Below are 25,671 nucleotides of genomic sequence, written 5' to 3'. Positions count from 1 at the left end.
ATAATCACTCTCTTGTTTAAATCTCAATAGTCCAATGGAGGAAATACTGTTATCCTCATTTTACAGAAGAACAAATCTTGTCACAAAAGAGTTATGTAATCTGCAAGGTCATCTAGCCAGTTAGTAACAGAGCAGGGATTGGAACTCTAGCTCTTAATCCAAGGATGAGCTATTAATCTTAACCACCTCACAATATTGCGTCTCTCTGAATTTATATAGAGACTTGGTATGTCTACAGTTCACTAAGCACTTAACCACATACAATTTAACTTTCCAGATGATTATATTCAGCCTCTTCAAAGAGATTATATACTTTTTGATATCTAGAACTAAGTGTCCTATTCTACTTACTTCACCACTTATCGAGCATCTATTATGTGCAATTTCATAAAGAAAGAAATGTTAGGAGTACAAAACTCAGTCTTCTTGCTTAAGCAGCCTAAAGTCTAGCTAAGGTAGCGTGACACACAGACCTGTGAAATATTTAGTTATATTCCCCATGGTATCTTGACAAATTCCATTAATATACTACATCTTTATACTGGTCATTAGGATTTCAACTTGTCATCCTCAGCCAGAATTCAAGAATATATCTCCTCTCGTTCCCCTAGTCATCTTTTTTGTCAATTATATAGGAATAAAATATACTGGGTATGCCTGCCATGGTGCATGGTACCCTGATCTTCTCTGCTGTCATATCATTTCCCTTGGAGCCCCCACAGTCCTCCCCTCATCCCAGTCTTATTCTGGATGCTGGCTTCTGCCCATGGTGCTGATCAGATGTTTTCCTCATTTCTCCCCGTCAAAGATATTAGACCAAGGTCAGATATAATAGCTTTCATCTTTCTTTGTAAATGTCACTGAAAGTTTAATGCTTTAGAAGAAGAATAAAGAGCACAATTGTAGTGAGGTGGGAGTAGAGAGGTAGAAGAGAGAATGATGATGACAAAATACAGTATTCAAATCCTCTAAATCTAGAGTCCTATCCAAGCTAAGCTTGGGATCCAACATATTTAATCCAGACTGGTGTATATTTATTCACTCCTTCATACATTTATGTAACTCAGGGCAAGATGCTGGGGATAAAATCATGAATAAAACAAGAGTCTCTGCCCTCAAAGAGCTCACAGTAGACTTGGAAAGATCGAGTGATGAGGGAAGAATGAACACTCTTCTGCCATCACTGATTCAGGGACACGCCATTAAGATTGACCTTGCCAAAGAAGTGCCAGGAGGTCCCCCCAGGGAATAGATGACTATTTTGAAGTATGTAAAGGCCTATAACATAGCAGAAGAATTAGACAATAGCAAAGGAGCTGCAAAGGGCAGAAGGTACAATAAGAATCATGTAATAATTATAGATATTCACAGAGTTAGCTGCCTCAGTAGGAGAGAACTACTTCACCCACTGGAAGTGTTTAAGGTTCTGAGCTCCTTGGTCTTTGGGGCTTTCTTGAAAGTTTCCTTGTGAGTTGTAGAACTCAGTGGGGAAGAAAGACAGGTCATCTCATGAGGTACAGGCTTATGTGTCCCTGTATCTGTCCTGGGACAGATATTTGATGCTGACTCAGCACCACCTCCAGGTCCCAGCCACTTGTCCTAACCAGGCAGATGTTTGGCTTCTGGCTCAGGGCTGGCTCCAGGACCTTGTCTTTCTGTGTGTCTTTCCATCACGGGGCAAGTATTTGCTCCAACTCAGAGCCCCTCTCCAGGCCCCAGGCCTCCTAAGGGAAGAAGCTGAGCCAGGCCAGCTACATCTCCTCTTGCAGCTTTGTGATCTCCCAGAACACTGGCTTGCTGTATCAGGCCTCACTAGATGGAGCAGATGTAGGTGACGAGTTGTACACTGAAGTGATCCAATCTGAGAGGTCAGCTAGCTGCAGTCATGGCTATCAGAGCAACAAAGGCGCATGTGATGGTGGCAGGTGGGGATACATATGTTGGCACTGCCACACTCAACCAGGGCCACCTTCACTGCAGGCAGTATCTGCAAAGCCACAGGCTCAATGGTAAGCATGTTGTCCACAGTGGCCCACATCAGCACCCAAGAGATCCCACCTTGTGAAGTGCAGGCAGGGGCCCACATCCTCTCAGTATACCCTTCCCAGGAAGGAACAGGGCTTGTCCAATGTAGGCAATTCCCTGCAGGCTTGGAAATCTGCAAAAAGGGTCATGCCCACCTCCTTGTCCGGGGAGAGGACATATCCCAGAGCAGGACACATGGCTGGGCAGAGGGAGCTGCTGGTGCTCTTATGGTGAGAGTGCAGGGCCCAGTCTTAGTGGGACTTGACAGCTGAGTTGAAGATCATAGTTGAGAGAGGCTGGTGTGGACATGATGACCAGTCACCTCTGCCTTCCCTACGCCTCCTTCAGTGGCTTTTCTGATGCCACCTACTTCAAGTGGGCTTCTCGCACTATCTTGTGGGCTTCTTCAAACAGGCTAGCTGTCAGTTCCTCCTCCAGCCCCTGTTCCTCACACAGCTGCTCATGGTCCTCAGCTCCTTCTAGGCTTATGATCCTTCTAGCCCCTTCAGGGGCTCAGAGCCCTTCCTATGAATCCCCATGAAGATCTTGTAGGAATATCTGTCAAGGGCATTAAAAAAGGGCTCCCTCCAGGGTTCATAAGGTTGAACAAGATCCTTTACAACTTCCAGTTTCTGAGATGCCAAAAGTGAAAGGACATTCTGCCTAATGAACTCATTTCCTTTCATGCATATGCATCTTTTAACAAAACACTTAAAATGGTGCCTGACACATATTAAGTACTCAATAAATGTTACCTATTATCATCATGGTCACCATTATTCCCCCCAGGATATTGTAACATAAAGGGCACAGATTCCACCACAAACTTCTTTAGACCCAGACAGCACCTAACTAACCCAGTAACTTTCAAATAGCAGGTATGAAAAAAAGTGGCTTTAATAAAACGTTTTCCTTAGCATAGAATTTGCTGTTATTTTACAGCCAAATGTTTACATAAATGTTACAGTGCTAATATTTCAAAGGAAACAATTCATTCAGGTTCTAGAAGAATTCTGAATAGGCTTCCACGTGCAAGTAGGAAAAAACCTGGGATGCAGACTAAATACACAATAAGAATAAAATTTCTTTTATATGAGATAAAACTACAGAGAAGAAGTTATCACATTCAACTATAAATTTTCAGTACAAATGTGACACAATTTATACATCTTAAAAGAGATGTACATAAACTGGGATTATTATAACATGTTTAAAAAGAACTACATCATCTGGCCCAAGATGAAAAATATACACATTTCAAGTTACTGAATGAAGTGAAGGAGCAAGCCATGGGGATACATGAGGATATCTGTGGGAAGAGCTTTCCAAGCCAAGGGAACTGTGAGTGCAAAGGCCCTGAGGCAGAACAATGCTTTGAGAAAGACGGAGCAGGCTAGAAGGGCTGAAGCTGGGTGATCAGTTTTAATGCTGTACTATAACAAGACATTATACCAGTTTCTGCCAAATCACCCATGTAGGTACTACAAGAAAATCTGGAAACAAAGCACAGTCAGGTATGTCCAGGCAAGTCTGTCTACCCAAAGTTAGTATGAAAATTTATCAGAATTTACCACTGGGGAAAACAGGGACAGGATTCTCAGCAGAATATCAACAGTATCCCCAAGCTCAGCCGGCCAGGGGCTGAGTTGTCGATGGGGAAAGACAAACCCAATCAGCACCTACCCTAATGCCTCCTAGAAAGGGCCTAGTCCTCACTCACAGCTTACACTGGGCATGGGGGACGTACTAAGGAAAACAGGGGATGTTGAGGGCTAGCCAGGAAAGGCAGTGGTACTCAGAACTCCTCCCCAGAGAAGTATAGTGTCCTGTCTCAGCTGCCTACAACTGGAGCTCCTTCCCCACTCCTGGCAGACAACAAAATCTCTAATCTGACAAAATGAAACGTGGGCCACTCCAAACATCTTCCTTTCCTTTTACCAAGATTTAAATTATCTCCAAAGAGGCCTATGAACTTTCTGAGAGACCCATCTCAATCCCCCATATTGGGCACACAATGACTTCCACTCTCTAAAGATAAAATAGCAGAGGAAAGTCACATGCAGTAGGTTCAAAGCAAAGGGACAAATCAAAGAAATGAATGAAATTCTCTTTATGAAAGAGCCATAATGCAAGACTATCTTCAGTTGATAGTCTCAAGAAGATTCAAGGTAACACTGTACCTATTCATTAATCCAAAAAACATTGTTAAGTGCTAAGTTCTGGAAAGACAATGGGGAACAATACATACTGGTCCTGGCCTTCATACTAGTGAGAAAGACAGAAAATAAATAAGCAAATAACAAATAAATAGTTATAAGTCATAAAACTATTATGATGTAGATAAAAAGGGTGCTATGATAGAGACTAATGGATGTTCTTTCTTAAGATGCTGTGGTCAGGGAAAGCCACACTGAGAAGGTGACATCAGTGGTAGTACTAACAGTAATATTAAAGAAAATCATACTAGCAGCTAAAATTTACCTAGCACTTACAAAGTACCAGGAAATTGCTACATGCTTTTTAGGGATTATCTCATCTGATTCTTACATATTGTAATTGTACTATTTTATCACATTTTGTAGATGAAAAAACAGGCATAGAGTGGTTAAGTAATTTTTCCAAAGTCATCCAGATGAATTGTATGCCAGAGCTGTGATCTAAACTATCAATTTGAGTCCAGACCCCACATTCTTTATCATTTTGTGTACAAAGCTTGGATATTTAGGATGAAAAGAATAGTCCAAATAGAGGGAATAACAAGCACAAAGACTTCAGGGCAGAAAAAGTCAGACATGTACCAGGAACTGAGAGAAGACCAGAGGAAGACAGAGTGTGCACAGACGAGGACGGAGGTTAGGCTGGGGCCACAACATGCAGCAAGACCTATAAGGCTTGGTAAAGAGTTTGGATTATTAGGATAAACACAAAGGATTTTAAGCTGGAGATTGGTATGATATAATGTGTGATTGTTTGTTTGTTTCTTTGTTTTTATTACAAGATCTGTCAAGTAGAAAATGCTTGGAAAGGGGCAAGAATAGACTTATAGTTAGGACATTACAACCATGGCTCAGGTAACAGATGGTAGTGGCGTATGTAGCAACTAAGGGCATCACATTAGGAAGGAAATTCCCAGTTTCTCAGGTCTTATCGTCTGAGGAAACCTTAAATCTAGTAAATTTTTACATCTGTAACTTCAATACAATTAAATTATCCAATCTTCAGTTTCTTCATCCACACTAAGGGGAAAATAAAACATACCTCACAAGGTTGTTATGGAGATCAAATATAATGCTGTATGGCAGAGACCTATACAAATGTGACTTATCTTTGTATTATAAAATTTAGATTAAGCAAAATTAGATGTTTAAAAAATATTGGTTGAAAAAACTAAAACTATCCAATACATGAAGTGTAGAGAGAAACACATGAAAAATTTAAAGTTCAATGAAAAATCCAAATTAAAGTAAAACTCTACCCAACAGTACTCACTATAGACTGAATGTGTCCCCCCAAAATTCATATGTTAAATCCTAATACTCAGTGGGATGGCATATGGAGGTGGGGCCTTTGGGAGGTTATCAGGTCATGAGGGTGGAGCCCTCGTGAATGGGAATAGTGCCCTTATAAAAGAGATGCCAGAAAGTCCTCTTGCCCCTTCTGCCACGTGAGGACACAGTGAAAAGACAGATATCTATGAACCAGGAACCTGGCCCTCACCAGACCCCAAATTTTCCAGGACCCCAATCTTGGACTTCCCAGCCTCCAGAACGAAGAGAAATAAATTTCCACTGTGTAAAAGTCACCTAGCCTCTGGTATTTTGTTGTCATAGCAGCCTGAATGGACTAAGATAGTACTCCACTGTGGTCAAGTATAGAATGTCACTAAATAATAGAAATGTAAAAATCATAATAAACATTTAAACAGGTATGATATTTTCCGTAACTTTAAAAATTAGGCTTCAATTAATTTCTTATTTTCATCAACACATGCAGGGAAAAAAAGAAAACTAAATTTTTCTGCAATGAAAAATTTATAATTATACGGGATTTAGAAATATAAACACAATATTTTTAAGTTGATTTTTTTCAAATCACCAAAAATCAACAAGAATCAAAGATTTATAAGGCATCATTTTGATTATTAAACATTTTCTCAGTATTAGTACTCCAAGATGGCTAACATTGACTTGGAGGCTTTCCAGAGTATACATTCTATGGAAAGGAGACATGAAAATTTCTATTTATAATATAACATGAAAGAAGAAAGTTGTATTTTAAAATATACCCTTACAATATTGGTAATTAAAATAGCTGCCAAAATGAACATTCAATTTATTTTTTTATCTCTTTTCCTTTGCATCTTGTAATAGCAGCTCGGTGGAAATAACCATTTCAGCTTCCAAATGAAATAAATTTGGATGATTGGAGCCTAGTCAATTGCCAATCCACTCTACTACAAATGGAGAAAAGAATATATTTAACTAAGCAGGGCACAAAAAGCCATCACGTCAGTCTCTATTCATGTCAGAACATCTGAAGTTCATCAATATAAATAATGTTTGTATTCATATCATAAACAAAGCATCAATATAATTTATGCTATTTGGAAATTTTAAAATGTGAAATGGAAAAGCAGATGGATGCTTTTTAAACCAAAAAGTTGGAGGAAATAATATAAACAGTTTCAGTAGATACTAGTATAATATTCTAAATACACAAACTCTTAGTGGAAACTAAGAGTGTAGTAGAAACTATGGATGGTTTCTCTAAATTTACTTTTCAAAGGCTTTTTCAAAATGGATTTATATAATATTCCCATTGTCTCTTGACAATATAGCTAAGAAATTCTAAGATAAATATTAACAGTAATTTTATATTGATAAATCACTGTACACATTAAAGCACTCACAATGACATACGGTGGTTTGCAGGTGACTTTAGATTTGATCATTACACTTGTCCCTAAATTTTTGGGCTTCATTTAACAACCATCACAGAGTCCCTACTATATGAACTTCCAGGCACACAAGAAAATTCACTGATTTCTGAAAACACCACTCTTTATCAAGCATCTGAAGATACCCTTTTACTCTTTCTGGAATGCCCTCCACCTAATAATCTTCTATTCATTCCTCAAGATCCTTTACAAATAAAATCTCATGTGGAACCTCATTCTTTTGGACTTCAATAGCACCTAAAGTGTGCTTCTGTAAACATATTCAGCCATTCTATTGTGGGTTCTCCACCTGTTTGTCTCTCCTATTAGTCCAGGAGCTCTACAAGAGCCACGACAGTGTTTATATCTAATATGCCCACTGAATGAAAAATGAACAAAGGCATGGTCTACCCAGATGGAGTAGAGTAAGACTCGCACTTTCCTTGTTCTGAAGATATTTCGGTTATCATAGTTCGAGATCACATATGCTTTCTTTTGGCAGATGCAAAAAGAGCACCTTTTTCAAGGCCTAACCCTTTTTCACATGCATTACTGTAATTCTTTCATTACACCTGAAAGCAAAATAATCAAAATGGATAAGCAAAGGACTTTTAATCTTGACCTTATTCAATTCAATCACTCTTTCTAGTGTATTAAAATCTTTTAGGATATTGAAAAGTTCACTGTATTAGTTATCTTTTCCACTTTCCAAAGGCTTACCTGAAGCCACATAAATTTGCTATTTGCAATTGCATAACCCTACTTGCGACACTGAGAGTATGTATTTACTCAGTATTCATTGCTAATTACCAGTTTAGCAAGGTACAGAATTCTAAGTTGAAAACCAATTCCCTCAGATCTGAGGGAAAAATTTCCCATTGTCGTCTAGCATCAAATGATTTGATGAAAAGTTAGATGCCTTCTTGATTCACATTGGGTGAGCAGTTTGTTTTTTCCTTTCGAAAGGAAATGGTCCTGATCCTTAGTGCTCTTAAATTTCACAATAATGTGTCTGGGTGCCTCTCATTTTCTCATTCATTGTGCTAACACCAAACAGCTTCTTTCAATATCCACAACTGTGACATCTCATGTTCTTGAAATCCTTGTCTCCACTGGTCTTCTCTCCATCTTAGCAACTCACTCCCCGAATGCCACGCCTTGTCTGATGAACTTGTTATTATCACAATCTGCAGTCCCTCTGAACTCTTGACACCAACATCTCATCCATTCTCTGACCACCACTTTTTATTCTAGTTCACTTGCTCTGTAACTCTAAATACTTCACTTTTTCAGCTTTACGGAGACTTGTGATCCTTTGAACCCATTAATTTATCACTACATATCAGTTTTCTCGAATCTCTACTTCTCTTAGCAGCTTAGATTTGGTAGTCCATTAGTACACTCACTCTCACAAAAACATTTTATCTGAAATTTTCTGTTTCAAAATCCCAGACCTGACTTCAGTTTCTTGGACACAGATAAACAAATTACAGCCAGGGAAAACCATCTAACAAGGATACGACCGGTTTCACTTCAAAATTCAGGATCTCAGACTTCAAATGGGAACCCAACATTGCCTGATCCTTCATGACTTTGCTTGCTTATTCTCCAAGACACCAATGTCATAACTTTTTTTCATATTTAGAAATCATCAAAGCTCCCTCGTCTTTCTACCAACAAATCTGAAGTCTCCCTAAACCTACACTTAATCCCTCCTATCACAGTGAAGTTAAAAGGCCTGTCCCTCAATCCCTTCCACCCGACCCTGGGCTCTGTGCCCAATCTCCTCTCTCCTTCTCAAGGACTTCATTGCTTTGTGACCCCCTTCTCCTTCCTGATCATCAGACTCTCCCACTGAACTCAATCATTTCAACTAATATTCAAACATGTTCTAACATTGCTCATTTAAAAACAAAACAAAACCCACAACTCCTTCCAGCTACCTCTCGCTTTTGAATTACTGAGTTTGGGTGTCCAATTCTTGTTAAAAACACTAGATACTAAAAACAACTTGCAACACTAGATACTCTAAATTTATCCTCTGACTAAGCTGCAGCTTAGACTGCACTAATTTTGGCTCAGATAGAATTGTATTTAGTAAATTGAGTTTGATCATTATTTTTAATGCTCTATAAATTTGTTACTCATAAATTATGATTATATAATTATTATAGTTACAAAAATAAGTTATAGAGACATTACTGAAGAAGGTGTCTTTGGGATAGTCAGAAGAGAAATTTCATCCTGGACTCAACACCAGTAAAGGCCATGCATCTCCTAAACAACTGATTTGATTTTATCTTTTGAAAATTCTGAAAATTATAAATAAAAAGCTTTCTTGTTATTTTTAGGCTGTTAGCATCTTATCGATTAAACAGTATACACATCTGAGTGTTAAGCTTATTCTTACCTTTATTAATTTCCTGCTCTTATTTTCTCTGTTTCCTTCAACTATTTATTTTCTCCTTTCATATTTTGGATATTTTTGTAAACTATTTTAAATCCTTTAAGAAACAAGTGGAAAAAAAGCAGGATAAAAATAGAAATAGAAAGGAGACCAATAAAGTATAGAGACAGAAAGGGGCAGGAGGGAGGAGGGAGAGAGGTGTCAGTGTTTGTTGTGTGAGATAAGAAGTCACTATGTGGATCTGGGGCTTAAGAAAGTGGCATGGCAGGGATATATACATGTTTAGGTAATAGCATTTTTTTCTGTAATCGCACTGTACTGAATCACTCAAAATAATTGACTTCTTTATAGAAATATTTTACAATTCTGATTATAAAACTATTTGATCTCATAAAATTTGATATCTTGTTATTTTTTAACAATTTTATTGAGGTATAATTGATATACAAAAAACTGCACATATTTAATGTATACAATTCGATGAGTTTGACTATATGCATATACCTGTAAAATTATCACTACAATCAAGGTAATAGACATATCTATCACCTGTCTTGTCATTTTCAATTTAGGACTTGGAAATCCTTTTCAGAAATTTTGCTAGTATAGAGTATTATTCCTCAATATTTTTATCTTTAATGCTTCATTTTTTCAGAATTCACATAATAAACTCTAACTGCATTGAAGCACTACTCTACCATCTGAAAATAAAAACCTATTCAGCTCCCCAGAGAATGTGATTTGATATCTGAGGCAATGAGCTGCATTTGCATTACTCGTGCCTGCTTTGGCTGAACTGTACTGAGCCAGAAAGTTGAATTAAAATTACCATACAGCACACTTCAAACCTTGGCTTATTATCACGCAGGTTTTAAAAAGAGACGAATATGTGAAACCCACAGAAAATACTATCCAAGATCCAAGAGCAATGGATCTACGTGACTTATGAAGCACTTGACTATTTACTAGGGAAGAAATACTGGGTTCTTTCCATATGTAGGATTTCTGTCAATCCAGGTTTCTACACTAAAGACTGCATGCCTTTCACAGAAAAGAAAAATGCCAAACACAGACTGCGTACAAATCACTTCATTCCTTTCTATGGGATAAATACTCTGATGGAGCAGTAGAGAGCACCAATATTAGTCTCAACCCCAGAAAACTGCACTCTCTTCATATCTGTCTCCCTTCAGCACCAAAGGCTAATTCCTAGGTAGAATTCACCGTGTCACTGAAGCCAAAAAACCATCAGGGAATTGTAACGGCGACTCTTCAGATTCCAGTTTACATAGTTCATTTGGTCCATTATTTAAAGGTCATGTCCTATTCCATTATTTAGTCTGTCTGCCCACACAATGGCTGTGTCAAGGCATTGCCATATATTCAGATGAATGTGAACAAACCAGTTATATACTTGGATATTTGCTGAAATTTAGATAATGATAAGGTAATCATGGGCAACAACAATGCTCTAAGAGTTACTTTATCTAAAAAAAAGAATAAATATAATGCATTAAAATATAAATATCCCCATTTGCACAAAGAATAACTTTTTGCCTTTTTTTAATGGTCTCAATTGCAGATTCATCATATAGTATCATCACTGAAGTCAAACAGATGTGTACAATTTCCAAAGGAAATGTTGGCAATAATGTTTTCAATTTAACTGAAGAGTATACTTTAACTAAGATAAATGTACCAAAATGATTCCATCATCCAACTGAAGGTAATCAAAACAAAATAGTGCCAACGTATAAAAGACAGTAATCATGACCAATCCCAAAGACCACAAAAAGTACAGAATCCTCATTCTTCTCAGAATTGTCTTCGATTTCTGTGCCTTATTACAGAATCTTTAGTTATATCCAAGTCTATTCCACCAGTTACCAATCTACATATTCCAGAAACTGTCATGATTTTAGCCAAATATTACAGTTTCTAAAATAGGGATGTGTGTATGTTCCTCCTACTAACACCTTTATTTTTCAAAAAGGCTATGTCCTTATTTTATTATATTTTCTGATTTAAAAAGAAATAACCAACTAAAACTGCAAATGCATAAAGTAGAAAGTGAAAGCCCATTGCACAAGCTGCAGAGATTTTAAAAAATTGGAGTATACTTAGCCAGACATTTTCTATACATAAATACATAAATTTGTATTCATTCCTTCCAATACTCTTAATATTCCTACAATTTGTTAAACACTTCCTTTCTTAATATTTTATTTTATTTCCATGAAGGTGTATATAACTCAGTGAGTTTAGTAGCTTCAGTATCCTACATGTATCAGAAGTCAATTTTACATTAAACAGTTTCAACCAGTGTTCATACGAAGCAACCAAATTAATAAAACACATTTAAATCTGAAATTCAAACTTGATTATATAATTACTATGTTTCAGCCTACTGAGATTAGTCTCAGCAAAAATCATTTACTTTCACCTTCATCTTTGCCCATGTCCAAAAGGAGGATATAAGAATATACACACACACCAAAAAAATCAATTCCAATTTCTAGTAGATCTTAAAACCTAATTCACCATATACCTATCCCAAAAACATTTTTTAATTCTTTAAATTCTTTTCTCAAACTCTCCTCATCCTCAAAACCAAAGTTACATATGTCTAATAAAATAGGATTCTATCTTCATAACTTTTATGTTCCATATACTTTATACCATGGCTCTTGGTTTTCAATAGCTAATGGAACATCACTCTGCAGAAATCCTTATGTGATGATGATCTGAGATGTATTGTCCTCAATAAAAAATTTAAAAAGCAATAATACCATGGTTTTACTTACGAGAGGTTTTGGAAGCAAGAAGAGTAACTTGGGAACCTCCTAAGAAGCGGAAACCCATTACATTCACCTGATCATCTTCTGACTGATTGGCAAAGCCTGCAAAGAAAAGAAAAAAACACTTTACATAACCACAAGGCAAAACACTTAATATCTTGAATAGGAAGCTTAGTGATGACAAATATTTTTAATGTCACTAGTCATGGTTAAAGCCCACGTATGAAGTATAATATATTAACTGATCTCCATAGTAGCTTCCAATTGCTAAAATTTCTGCCTCACAAGAATACTCTGGAATCATTTAATTTTCTTTCTTCTACTGGTTCATTCTAGGTGTGAAGCAGGAAATACACAGATGAACCTTAAACATCTGTCACACCAGATAGCAAGGAAGCTATCAGTGACTAGTAGGGTTGCATGAAAAGGACATAAGAGCCAACTTAAAGAGACTACCACTGGCCAGAAATGAAAATATTTGAGTATCTAAAAAGATAATAATTGCAATGGAGTGGAACATATCAAATATATTTAAAGGCATGTGTTCACATTGATACTAAAAACAAAACAGAAAAGCCAAATGGTCACTATTGGAGGATCTTGGGGAGACAACTCATATTTTAACAATCAGTTATAAAAACAAAGAAGCAAGCATTCATCCTGATGATGCTATTCAAATTATGACACATAATCAATAGTAGATAAGGAAAAGGTTCTCTGTATAGAAATATTCCAGCTAAAAATTAAAGAAAGCTTGAAATAAATAGAGTAGCATCATTTTTCAACTTCCAATGAACTAATGAGCCTGAGCATTGAACATCAATGGCTGTTACTATCACCAAAAGAAAAAAGACAGATATTATGTACCCCCTGCTGAAAGTATATACCACCATTCATGAAGGAGTGTGGCCGAAATAATAACTCTGACTCTACTAGCTCTAGATGCAACTATCAATTAGAGGCAACATGGCAGACAGACAAAATATTAAACAATAGCATAGGGATGTAATCAGCAAAATTCAGAGTGTGGGAAAATCATAGGAAAAATAATCTGTACTCCTTAATAAATAAACTGCAATTTAAAAGAGACGAAGTGGGAAACCTAAAGAAAAGAAGATACCAAAAAACGCATGTCAAAAAATTGCAGTAAGTGAACTACATTTGAATCCTGACTCAAAAACAAATAAAAATTATAACAAATACTTTCACTTTGGGCCAAGATGGAGAAAGTGGAGCCAAATTTATCCTTCATTGGAAACAACTAAAAAAATAGGACAGAATTCATGAAACAGCATTCTTTAAGACATTGGAGATCAAGAAATAAATAACAGTGATCACTAACAAATAATAAATAAATAAGGTGAGTCTATGCTTGCCCCTGCTTACCACCTACAGAAAATTTCCAGGCCCCAGTACATGGAGGAGGAACCTAGGTACAACCCAGCATTCTCACCAAGTCAAGGAGATAGAATTAGGAGGGTGGGAAGGCCAAAGTGGCAAACGTTCACAGGGCAGAGTTTTAGAGAAGAGAACGCTACTAAGAAAGAGATCTGCAGAGATCTACAGAGTACCCCTTGAGTATTCAGCAGAATGCTAATCTGTGCATGCCTATGAAGAAATTACTGAGGCTGGGGAAAAAACTACCCCCAAAAATTACAGGAAACAATCCATGAACCCATACTGGGTCAGGAATAGTCCCTGTTCTCACTGGCCAGAATACAAACCAGTATAGTTCATGAGGCATCAGGTAGAATACATAAAAGAGTTTGACCTCAGTAGTTGGTGAAGTTCACCCTAGAATAAATGTTGCTCCCATTCCACCTAACAAAGCTTAAAAGAAACACTTCTAAGTTGAAAGGATCAGACTTTTCAAGTGACTTCAATTTATCCCTCAAAAAAGCTCAAGAAAGTTTACAGGACAACTAAAATACTCAATACACAACTAGATAACATTCATAAGTTCTGTCTTCCAATAAAAATTACAAGACATGTAGACTGAATGACGTCAGCACCATGGTGGAATGACTTGTTCCCTTTATCTCTCCCCCTTTGAACTACAAGTAAATGGATATTCATTGACCAACAGAGGATACCCACACAGCACAACAGGACACCTGAAAGACCCGTGTAGCAATATATCTGAAGGGGGATGGACTAGTTCCCCGGGAAGTGGTGGAGATAGGTGAGGACTCCCTCTACCCTTCCCCGGCAGCCCAGTGCACACACTCAAACACTTTCCTGGCTGCCGGGAGTGCCTATAGTACTGCTGCAGCCCCCAAAGTTGGAACACCCTCAGCATGATTGTGGGAAGGGGCAGTGGCAGCAAATCATATATCCAACAAGGGGTTAATTTCCAAAAAATATAAAAAATTCATATAACTCAACAACAAAAAAATGAACCACCCAATCTAAAAAAGGAGCAAAGGATATGAACAGATATTTTTCCAAATAAGATATACAGATGGCCAATAGGCACATGAAAAGATGTTCAACATCACTAACTATTAGGGAAATGCAGATCAAAACTACAATGAGCTATCACCTTACACCTGTCAGAATGGCTATAATTAACATGACAAAAAATAACAAATGTTGCAGAGGATGTGGAGAAAAGGGAACCCTCATATACTGCTGCTGGGAAGGGAAACTGGCACAGCCACTATGGAAAACACTATGAAGATTTCTCAAAAAATTAAAAATAGAAATACCATATGGTCCAGCTATTCCACTACTGGGTATTTAGCCAAAGAACTTGAAATCAACAATCCGAAGAGATTTGTGTACCACTATGTTCATTGCAGCATTATTCACAATAGCCAAGGCATGGAAGCAACCTGAGTGCCCTGCTATGAATGAATGTATAAAGAAGATGTGGTATATATATATATATATATATACACACACATATATATACAGTGGAATACTACTCAGCCATAAAAAAGACAAAATTGTCTCATTTCCAACAACATGGTTTGAGCTTGAGAGTACAATGTAAAGAAAATAAGCCAGACAATGAAAGACAATACTGCAAGATTTCACTCATATGAAAGATATGAAGATATACAAACACATGGATAAAGAGAACAGATTAATGGTTACCAGAGGGAAAGGGGGTGGGGAGCTGGGCAAAAGGGGTAAAGGGGCACATATGTACGGTCACAGATAAAAATTAGACAATTGGTGGGGTGCACGATGCAGTCTATACAGAAATGATAAATAATGTGCACTCAAAATTACACAGTGTTATAAACCTTAATGATTTCAATAAAATAACTGAAAAAAATTACAAGACATGCAAAGAGGGAAGAAATTACGATCCTTAACAATGAGAAAAAAATCAATCCAAACTAACTCAGAAATGACACACATTAGTAGGCAAGGGCATTAAAATAGTTATTATATTATTATATATGTTCAAAGGAGCTATATTAGAGACATGAAAGATTTAAAAAAAAAAGACCCATTTTAACTTTGAGAAATGACAACTGCAAAGTCTGAAATTAAAAATACACTGAGTGGGATTAAAAGTACATTACACACTGGAGAAGAATATAACTTGAATGTATAGCAATAGAAACTACCAAAAATAAAGCACAAGAAGAAAAAAGATTGAAAAAACAAAAACAGAGCCTCATTAAGGCCTGGAACAACCTCAAAGGACAAAGATACATATAATTGGAGTTCTTAAAATAAAGAAGAAAAACTGAATGGAGACAGAAGAAAATACTTGAAAAAATAATGACCAAATATTTGCAAATTGGATGAAAATTATAAACCCCAAGCACAAGAAAATTGAAAATAAAACAAAATCAAAAAACTATATGAAGGAACACCAAAAGTAACTTACTCAAAGAAAAAAAATCTTAAAAGCAGCCAGAGGAGAAAAGACACACTACGTACAGAGGAACAGCATATGTCTTATCAATGCAATGCCAGAAAACAGTAGGGCAATATCTTTAAAGTATTGAAAGAAAACAATTGTCAACCTACAATTCTTTACCCAGGGAAAATAACTTTGAAAAATAAAGATGAAATAAATACATTTTCAGACATAAAAAAGCTGAAAGAATTCATTATCAGTATAACTGCACTAAAAGAAATGTTAAAGTACTTCAAGGAAAAGGAAAATGATACCTGATGGAAATCTGGATCTATACAAAGGAATGAAGAGCAGTGGAAAAGGTAATTCCATACAGCACAAAGGCTGGGAGAGGAGAAATGAAAGTATATTGTCATTCGGGTCTTAAACTATATGTGAGGTAGCATCACCTAAAGATAGAATGTGATAAGTTAAAAATATATACTGTATCATGCATTTCTAATGATGGAATACTGACCCTAAGAAGGCAAAAATCGATTCACAGGGCTCAAAAAAACCTTTCTCATTTTATCTATAAAAACAGATACTCATATAGAATATAAACAGATGTACAGGATATCTGTAGTACTAAAATATATGGAGGGGCTGATTAGGAAAAACATGTCTAAAAAGGCTTTTGGGGGAGCAAGTATTAAAAAAAAGATTGAAAAATATTGCCATGAACTTCAAAGAAAGAACTAAAATAACACTGTGTTATAGTGAATAAGACAACAAAGGAGATAAGATGAAATCACAAAATATACTCAATCCAAAACAACGCAGAAAAGACAAGAAAAGGAACAACTCAAAAAAAAACAGATTAGGCAAATAAAAAATAAATAGTAAGATGGTAGATTTAAAACCAAGCATATCAATTATCACATTGAAAATAAATAGTCTAAACATCTCAATTAAAAAGCAGATATTTGCAGGGGCCGGCCCCATGGCTGAGCGGTTAAGTTAGTGTGCCCCACTTTGGTGGCCCGGGGTTTACCAGTTCAAATCCTGGGTGCAGATCTACACACCACTCATCAAGCCATGCTGTGGCAGCATCCCACGTAGAAGAACTAGAAGGACATACAACTATGTAGTGGGGCTTTGGGGAGGAAAAGAAAAAAAAGGAAGATTGGCCACAGATGTTAGCTCAGGACCAATCTTCCAAAATAAAAAAGAAATCTATTTTAAATATTAAGATATAAATAACTTAAAAGTAAAGAAGGAAAATATATATACTACTGTAACACTAATACAAAGAAAGCTGGAATAGCTACGTTAATAGAGTTAATAATATAAAGTAGATTTCAGAGCAAAGAATATCAACAAGGATAGAAGACCGTTTCATAATAATCAAGAAAACTTAACAATCCTAAAATTTTAGGCACCTAAAACAGACTTTAAAATATACACAGCAAAAACTGACAGATCTGATAAAAAAAAAGAAATAGACAAATTACAGTTGGAGATTTTAACACCCTACTCTGAATAATTGATACAAGTAGACAGAAAATCAGTAAGGATACTGGAGATTTTAAAAACTATCAGAAAACTTGCCTTCACTGACATTTATGTAAAATCACACCCAACAACAGTAGAAAGACCATTATTTTCAAATGCATGTACAACATTTATTAAGACAGTGCTGCCTCAGGGCAGTAAAATGTTTCAATAAATTTAAAAGGATTCAAGTCACACAAAGTATGTTCTCCTACCACAGTGAAATTCAAGTACAAATCAATAACAAAAAGATCCATGGAAAAATCCCCAACTATTTGGAAACTATATACTACACTTCTAAATAACACTGGAGTCAAAAAAGAAATCAAAAGGGAAATTAAAAAGTATTTTGAACTGAATGAAAACGAAAACAAAACATTTCATAAATTGTAGGATGCAGCTAAAGCAGTAGTTAGAGGAAATTTTATAGCATTAACCAACTATATGAAAAAGAAGAATGGTCTCTGCTTTCACCTTAAGAAACTAGAAAAAGAAGAACAAATTAAACCCAGAGCAAGCAGAAGAAAGGAAAATCAGAAAAACCCAAAGAATAGAAAATAAAAAATACAAAGAGAAAATTAATGAAACCAAAGGCTGGTGTTTTGAAAAGGCAGATAAAATGGATAAATCTCTAGTCAACGGATCAGGAAAAAAAAAAGAGAAAAGGCAAAATTTACCAGTGTCAGTAGTGAGTGAGTTCTTATCATTAAAGGCTCTACAGATTTTAAAAGGGTAATAACGAAATATTGTGAACAACCTTATGCCAATAAATTTAACAACTCAGATGAAACAGACACATTCCTTGACAAAACTACAAAAGACAAAAACTAACAAACCTGACTCAGTGAGAAATAGATAACCTGAATTGTCCTTTATCTTTTGAAGAAAACGAATTTTTAGCTTAAAAACTATCCCATAGGAAAAACTCTAGGTTTGGAGAACTTCTCTGGTGAATTCTACAAAATATTCAAGCAAGATATAACACCAATTCCATACACTCTTCAAAAAAAATGAAGAGAAGAAAATATTTCCCCACTCCTTCCACAAACTCCACATTAATGGCACATATTTATAGGGAAACAAAATTACAGATCAATATCCCTCATGAACACAAATTTAAAAATTCTAAACTAAAGTTTAGCAAATTAAATCCAACAACATATTAAAAGGATAATACATCATGATCAAGTGTGATTTATCTCAAGAACGCACAGTTGGGGTAGCATTAAAAAATTAATCAATGTAATCCACCTGTTAACATACTAAAGAAAATGATATAAATATCTCAATTGATGTAGAAAAAGCTTTGAAGAAATCTAATATACATTCCTGACAAAACTCTCAGCAAATTTGGTCTACAAGGGAACTTCCTCAATCTGGTAAAGAACATCTACAAAATACCTACAGCTAAACATCTGAGCTAAAACACACTTGGTGAAAGACTGAATGTCCATTCTCACCATTGCTATTCAACATCACCCCAGAAGTTCTAGCCAAGGTAAAATGCAAGCAAAAAACAAACAGAATCCAAATTAGAAAAGAAGAAGTAAAATTGTTTTCATTTGCAGATGACATGATATTCAAACCAGGGTCTTAAACATTTTTCAAAGGCACCAATAAATTTGGTGTTCAAAGTATAATTTCCAACTATGTTCCCAGGATAGCAAAGGAGATCTAAGGAACTAATACATCTGTGGAAGATGTTACAAAGGTAGTGATTCTTTCTGCCTTTTTTATATTCCAAATTTGTTATAAGAAAATGGCCTAAGAAGAAAGGGAAGGGAAAAGAGAAGGAAACCAAAAGGTACAAAACTATTTCCTAATTGTATATATATACATATATATCATATATGTCATATGTATCACACACACACACCCAAATTCAATTCAGACTAAAGAATAGATTAATTGTAATAAAGAGCATTTAATTTTGGAGCTTTTTCACAGAGTTCATATAAATAAAGCTTTTGAAGCACTTCAAGTTAATGAAAAATAAATTTTAAGCACTTTAAGTAGTTAATAACACAAAAGTTGACTTACCATAAATTTCTAAACCTGGTGGGAAATACTCTTTGTATCCTAAATCCTACCCACTAATGCAAGGGTGAGGATGCGTCTCACAGTCAACAGTGCCAAATTTTAATAAGAGATTTAAAAGGGTTGATTTAATTCCCAGATTCTTTTTTTTTAATTCTATCCCATCACCAAGAAAGATAATAAATGTGACACATTAGAAACCCCAGTTACTAAAGGTGTTTTATCCAATCAACACCTCTCGATTTTCTAAGCTACTCAGAAAGAAAAATTGACACCTGGAGAAAGTCACACCTTCACAAATTACCCCAAATGTTCAATGTGATATTCAAGCTTTATACATGAAGCCCCTTCTAAACAATCTGAGCCAGAGAAGGAACATTCGCCCCCTCCTGATGCTGGAAAAAGCAGAACCACAAAGAGCATCTACTTAGGAGATTACTTTTCAGGGGCACAAGAATATACTTTAAAAAGGTACATAACCCAAAGCCTACAGTGAAGATGAATAATAAATATTTATATACTTAGAAAAAGGATATATCCAAAAACCTAAAATAAAGGTGAATAATAAATATTTACATTCCAAGCCAAAAAATTCCACAGTCTAAAAAGAAGCACTTGATGTTTTCATTTCTGAATACTGAAGCAAAATAATGATTATAATAATTTTAATCAAACTTAAAAGGTATACCTTGTTGATATAAGCTATTTGCCTTTGAACAGTCAAACAAGAGGGAAAAATCCTTGAGGCGTTTTTATATTCTTACTTAACAATTATCTGATAATTACCCCATCATTAACTGCTGATGAAGGATTCCATTCGAAATTCCTAACATTTCTTATGTTACAGGCATGTTACTTCAAAAGTCCTACCTGGAAAGAGACTGAGAAGGCTGACTGGAGATTTGTTGGTATCAATAGTTAGTTTGTGGCTTGCAGTTTTTGAAGGCTGACCTGGTAGGCAGATTAATTTCAGGGGAAGTCTAAATTTACATTGGATAACTCGAGGAATGCCTGAAATAAAAAGAGAGAAACACAGATTCATAGATTTGACTAATAACTCGACAAAAAAAATTGTACTACTAATAGTTTGAGTAGCAACATATCTTAGTGTAAAAGTTTGTTGCCTGCCCCTTTCATTTAGCATAACTGAAATAACTGCAAAGGATTATCATAATTCATATTTTTATATTATTGTGGAAAAGTACACGACAAAAATAAAATCTTAAGGAGCATAGGCATGAAGTCTAGTAACAGTAATACCATATTTCAAAAATCATCACAGTTGAACACTATATAAAACATTACAGTTATATTCAAATACCAAACTAAGTCTTTAAGACCTTCAAAGCTCTAGACCTGATCCAAGACTATCAGCCAAAATGAGCCAAGAATATGACATTTACATCAGTAAAACTCTATATAACCATATCTAATAGTTTCTCTACCCAAAAAATGTTTACATCGTTAGCTTTTTTTACTTATTGATGATTCAAATTATAATTCACAATTTACAATAAATTATGAGCATGAAAGCAGAATTTTCTCAACTGAAGTTCATGTCATTTTACACATTAATATTAAGAATATTACTTTCATATAAATTTTTCTCAATCCATTTAAGTTTACATATCACAGTTAAGTGACATTTTGAAAGGCTTACAAAGTCATTCAACTGCCAGCTTTTTTCTATATGTATACAGGCAAATTGAAATAGGTAAATGAATAAATAAATAACAACAATGAAGAGTTTTATGTCAGAATTAAAAGTTTTTAAAAGTCATTCCTTTCAATATTTTTCAGAGAATGAACTTGAAACCAAAGCAAATTAGGCACTCTACTTATAAATCTAGAAAAGCAACTTTACAACTTTAGTTTTCTCTCCTTTTATTCTAGGATTCTATTTCTGACTGGATAAGATAAAAAATATACAGAAACCTATATTTTAGTCTACTGCTGCAGAGAAATGGGAAACTTAATATGTTCTACTCGATGGATCCACACATTGATTCCTTTATTTCTTTATGGTAGAGTCAGTGAGCAGCTTAAAAACAGCAAAAGCAGAGACAAAGTCTGGGGACATGACCCCAAAGTAGGATCTCTAGAATTAGCAATATATTTTGTCAATGCCAATTGCAGTTGTGTGGCTTACCCTCCGTTCAGGCTGGGAGTACACTTTTCAGAACTACTTATTCACTAGGATAACGAGAGATTCCCAACAATGGCAAGCATGCTGATATATGAGGTCAATTAAATACTTTTTCAGAGCATGTGGAGCATATTTGTCATTCTCTTCAACATAATCTACTACCCATCAAATGTTACATAGCTCATTTTTTGCTCATAACCAACAGATGTTAAACTCACTTCTCCTGGAATCCTAGATGCAAATTATAACTAGTGTCTCTTCAGAAAAGTCCCAGGGTATTATTTCCCGACATTCTGTGAGGTTTTAGAGGCATGTGTATTTGTACTTTACAAAGATGAAATGTTTTGACTCAAAATATTATGGTAACATGATCTAAGCTACTGCTTAAACCACAACTATCAATATCACCACCAAAAAAAAATATTACAAAGCATTATTTTTTTCCAACTTCAAGGAAATTTCCATATATTCCATATATCCTCAAATTACAGAAATATACTGACTAAATATGTTTCCCCTACAATATATAAATTACAGCTTCAATTAATAGATGCAGTCTGGAAAGAACAAGGAAACTGAAACTTATTTTCATTTCTTTCATTTTTAATGAATAGAATAGTGGAAAACAATGTTTCATCTTCTGATAATTCTGTACATACGCAAAGAAAAGCTATCTTCTATATACTTTCAACCAAAGTGTGAATTAATTGTTCAAACAAAATTTGGCATAAACATTCTTATAAAACAATAGTGGTAAAACTGTGCCCTTTATTTCACTTGGAGCAGGTACTGATTGAATTTACAGTAAAAAAAAAAAAACTTAGTCATAATCAACAACACTGGCCTTATGTTACTGAGTCTATATATTGGAAGATTATTACCCTAAATCTCCAAGAACTCAGAGCTAAAGAAACTGATGGCGTATATATGTTTTCAGATATCAAAACAAATGGATTGCAAGCACTAATAAACCCAAGAAAGGAAATACATTATAACTCAATTCACAGTTGTTAGGTCAGTTAATGACAATATCACTCACTAAGGCAATGGTCTGCAGTTGCTAAGATTTGTAGAACCCCTCCAAAATTTCGTTTCTCTCCAGGAATTGTAAACCTGTTTCACAGGACATTTGGAAAACATTACTTTGAAAAATGATGACACTCCTACTTAATAAAATGATTATGGCTATTTTTTAAATGATGGCAACTTGAAAAGTTTTACCATTAGGAGGAAAAAAAAAAGAGTATGAAATTCTTCAGAAACCAGTTTAAGGAGACTATATCTTTAAAAAGAAAAATTACAATGCCAGTATTTTATATTACTTCCCATCAAATTAAAACCCAAGCATTTCAAAATATAATCTCTAGTATTTAGATATAGGGTTTACCAGAGGCACATTTCTATCGAGATTTACATTTTCCTGAGAAACTTGAAATGTAACTTTGGCTACCAATTACTCTTCAGGCTATGATTGTGTCCAAGAAGCTGAAGCCAGAGAGACGTAGAGGTATGTGTGGGTGTATGCATGTGCGTAGCGGTAATGAAGAAGGACAGAATTACATGTATTTAAAGACTTTCCAAAGTTGCTAGTAGAATAGCTTTCAACTTAGTTGAAAGAGCCTAATTGGTCCTAATTTTGCCTACTATCAGCGATATCTTCTCTATGTTGGCAAAACAGTCTCTCTATCTGGCTTATTCAACTTTCTGAGTTGAGAGAAGAAAAAAAAATGGTCATTTATAATACTCACATATTAGCCTACACGTTCATCAGACTGACTCTGTTCTGTAGATTTTTTACCAAATATAATCACCTCTCCTTCAAACACTTCCCTTTCTAGCTACCAGAGGAAATAGATCGTCGCAACTAGGTATGGTGCAATTAATCACAAAATGATTTAACACTTGGAGAGAAAATTCACATCAAAATTACTCCTGACAGAACAATTTTTTCAAGAACAGAATTCTAATTACACCTGGCACACCCAAGAGCCCAGTATCACTGTCAAGAGGGAAACCAAAATGTGCTAGAAAAAAAGAAAAAAGAACATATGTATCCGAGTAGAATAACTATATCTATATATTACACATCTATATAATGCCTTTGGAACTCTTTCCAGGGGTCTGCTAGAGTCATTTCATATTGAAAACAAGGAACCCCAAAGCAGTAGCAATGTCTAGTAGCCAGAACTTCCTTGATCCTTTCCTGTTATGTCTGGCTACGTACTGTGCTCCATCTGCAGTCATGTTTTACACTGCCCATGTCATGTAACTTTAATGCAGAAATAATGGAGACTAACTCTTACGGGACAACATAAATCCTTGTTTGCTACTCTTTTGCCACATATAAAAGCAGGACTGCTTATCTGCAATACAGCCTGAACAGATTAGGCCAATAAAATGGACCAGTCTTTGAAATTTGAAGCCTTGTGTGTAAGTGAGATCTAAGTGGCAACATATTATTTTCTTGACTACTAGGTGAAGTTGAATTTTTCAACTCTATTCCCTAAAGCTTAATTATAATTTTAAAATATAAGAGATTATTAAAATTGGCTTTAGTTTTGTATTTAAATACTAAAATTTCCATACATTGCGATTTTTTTTTTCTCATGGTTTAGGCTGAATTTATAGTAAAAAAGAGTAAATTTCTTTCAATAATAAGCTTTACTTTTTTATTTTTTTTATTTTTATTTTTTTTATGGCAGCTTTATTTCTGGAATATTCTAACTTAAGGGAATCGCATTTTAGTGTCTTAGCTTTTTTCAGAGGTCTATTATTAGATTCCCCATCTTGTTTTTCTTTCTTATCGTATTTAGAGTAACGGTGAGACTAGCACTGATGGTATCTTAGATCTGGTGAAATACTGTAACAGTAAAATCTAACATGTCCTGGGCACTTTCTCTCTGCCAGGTGGAGCGTTAAGGTTTCTTTACATGTAGTAACTCATCCAAACCTTCAACGATCATATTAGGTCTGTACTATTGTTCCTCCAATTTCAGGTAAGGAAACACAGGCACAAAGAAGTTAAGCAATTTGCCCAAGGTTACACATATTGACTCACTTAGTGTATCTGGACCACCCTGAGCCTACAGATAGTCTGCTGGTGGGAATCCCTTTTTTTGTGTGTGTGTGGGGAAGATCAGCCCCAAGCTAACATATTCGTTTTGCTTGAGGAAGATTCTTGCTGAGCTGACATCTGTGCCAATCTCCTCTATTTTGTATGTGGGCTGCTGCCACAACATGGCTTGACGAGCGGTGTGTAGGTTCATGCCTAGGATCCAAACCTGTGAACCCTGGGCCACTGAAGCAAAGTGTGCAAACTTAACCACTATGCCACCGGGCCAGCCCTGGGAATCTGTTTTCATCCCTGTTAAAGTACTGGACACATTACTTGCTGAGCACACAGCAAACTGTTGCAAGTCCCTCGCCTCAGAAAATGGGCCATTGTCCTTATTAAAAGGACAGGATATCCTTTTGTTACCCACTTCTCATTCCCTGACATGAGATTCTAGCTTTAAGTGTTATCCTCAGACAAGAGTTGGTTTGCTAAAAAAATAGGAATTCTTTAAGTCTTTTCATTCTATGCCACAAAAAGGATGTTGCTCTAAGCTGTTTTACTACCATTCAGATCTGCAAGTTCTATTAGGAACTTCAAAGCAATTCTCAGCGAAAAGTCCAGTTCAACCTAACCTTTACCTTTTTTAAAGTTAAAACAAATCATTTTAATAATAATACAGTATTTTATAAAATTCAGTGCAAAATCTTATTAGTTATATGCAGTCTGGCAAGTTAAAATGTAACTATTCATTATTAATAATAGGTTATCTTTTAATAACTCAAATTCTAACTTGATAAGTATACTTTATGTTATTAAGCTAAACATTTACTTCTATTAAAATATTTCTCATAGAAATATATTTTCACTTCCAAGATACTGTGCAGCTTAGGTTGCTGGCATCACCAAAACTGAAT

At 35.4% G+C, this 25,671-nt stretch overlaps 1 protein-coding gene and 1 pseudogene across 7 annotated transcripts in view; both read right to left on the bottom strand.

Moving 5' to 3' along the window:
* BBS9 (Bardet-Biedl syndrome 9) overlaps positions 1-25,671 on the bottom strand; it is a 422,371-nt gene that overhangs the window by 215,187 nt on the left and 181,513 nt on the right. For all 7 annotated transcript variants that reach the window (XR_011539202.1, XR_011539203.1, XM_070616207.1 and 4 more), the window contains 2 exons: positions 20,427-20,567; positions 12,173-12,268 (listed from right to left, as the gene is read on the bottom strand). Coding sequence is in view for 5 of the 7 variants with exons in the window: in XM_070616207.1 (XP_070472308.1) it covers positions 12,173-12,268; positions 20,427-20,567 (237 nt within the window). In the remaining 2 variants the exon portion in view is untranslated. The remainder of the gene's footprint in view (positions 1-12,172; positions 12,269-20,426; positions 20,568-25,671) is intronic.
* Positions 1,671-11,827, bottom strand: LOC139083032 (guanine nucleotide exchange factor for Rab-3A pseudogene; annotated as a pseudogene).

The sequence above is a fragment of the Equus przewalskii genome, chromosome 4 (genome assembly GCF_037783145.1).
Source record: "Equus przewalskii isolate Varuska chromosome 4, EquPr2, whole genome shotgun sequence".
Taxonomy (NCBI): domain Eukaryota; kingdom Metazoa; phylum Chordata; class Mammalia; order Perissodactyla; family Equidae; genus Equus; species Equus przewalskii.
Note: the sequence above shows the minus strand (reverse complement) of the source record. Positions and strands in the feature narration are given on the sequence as shown.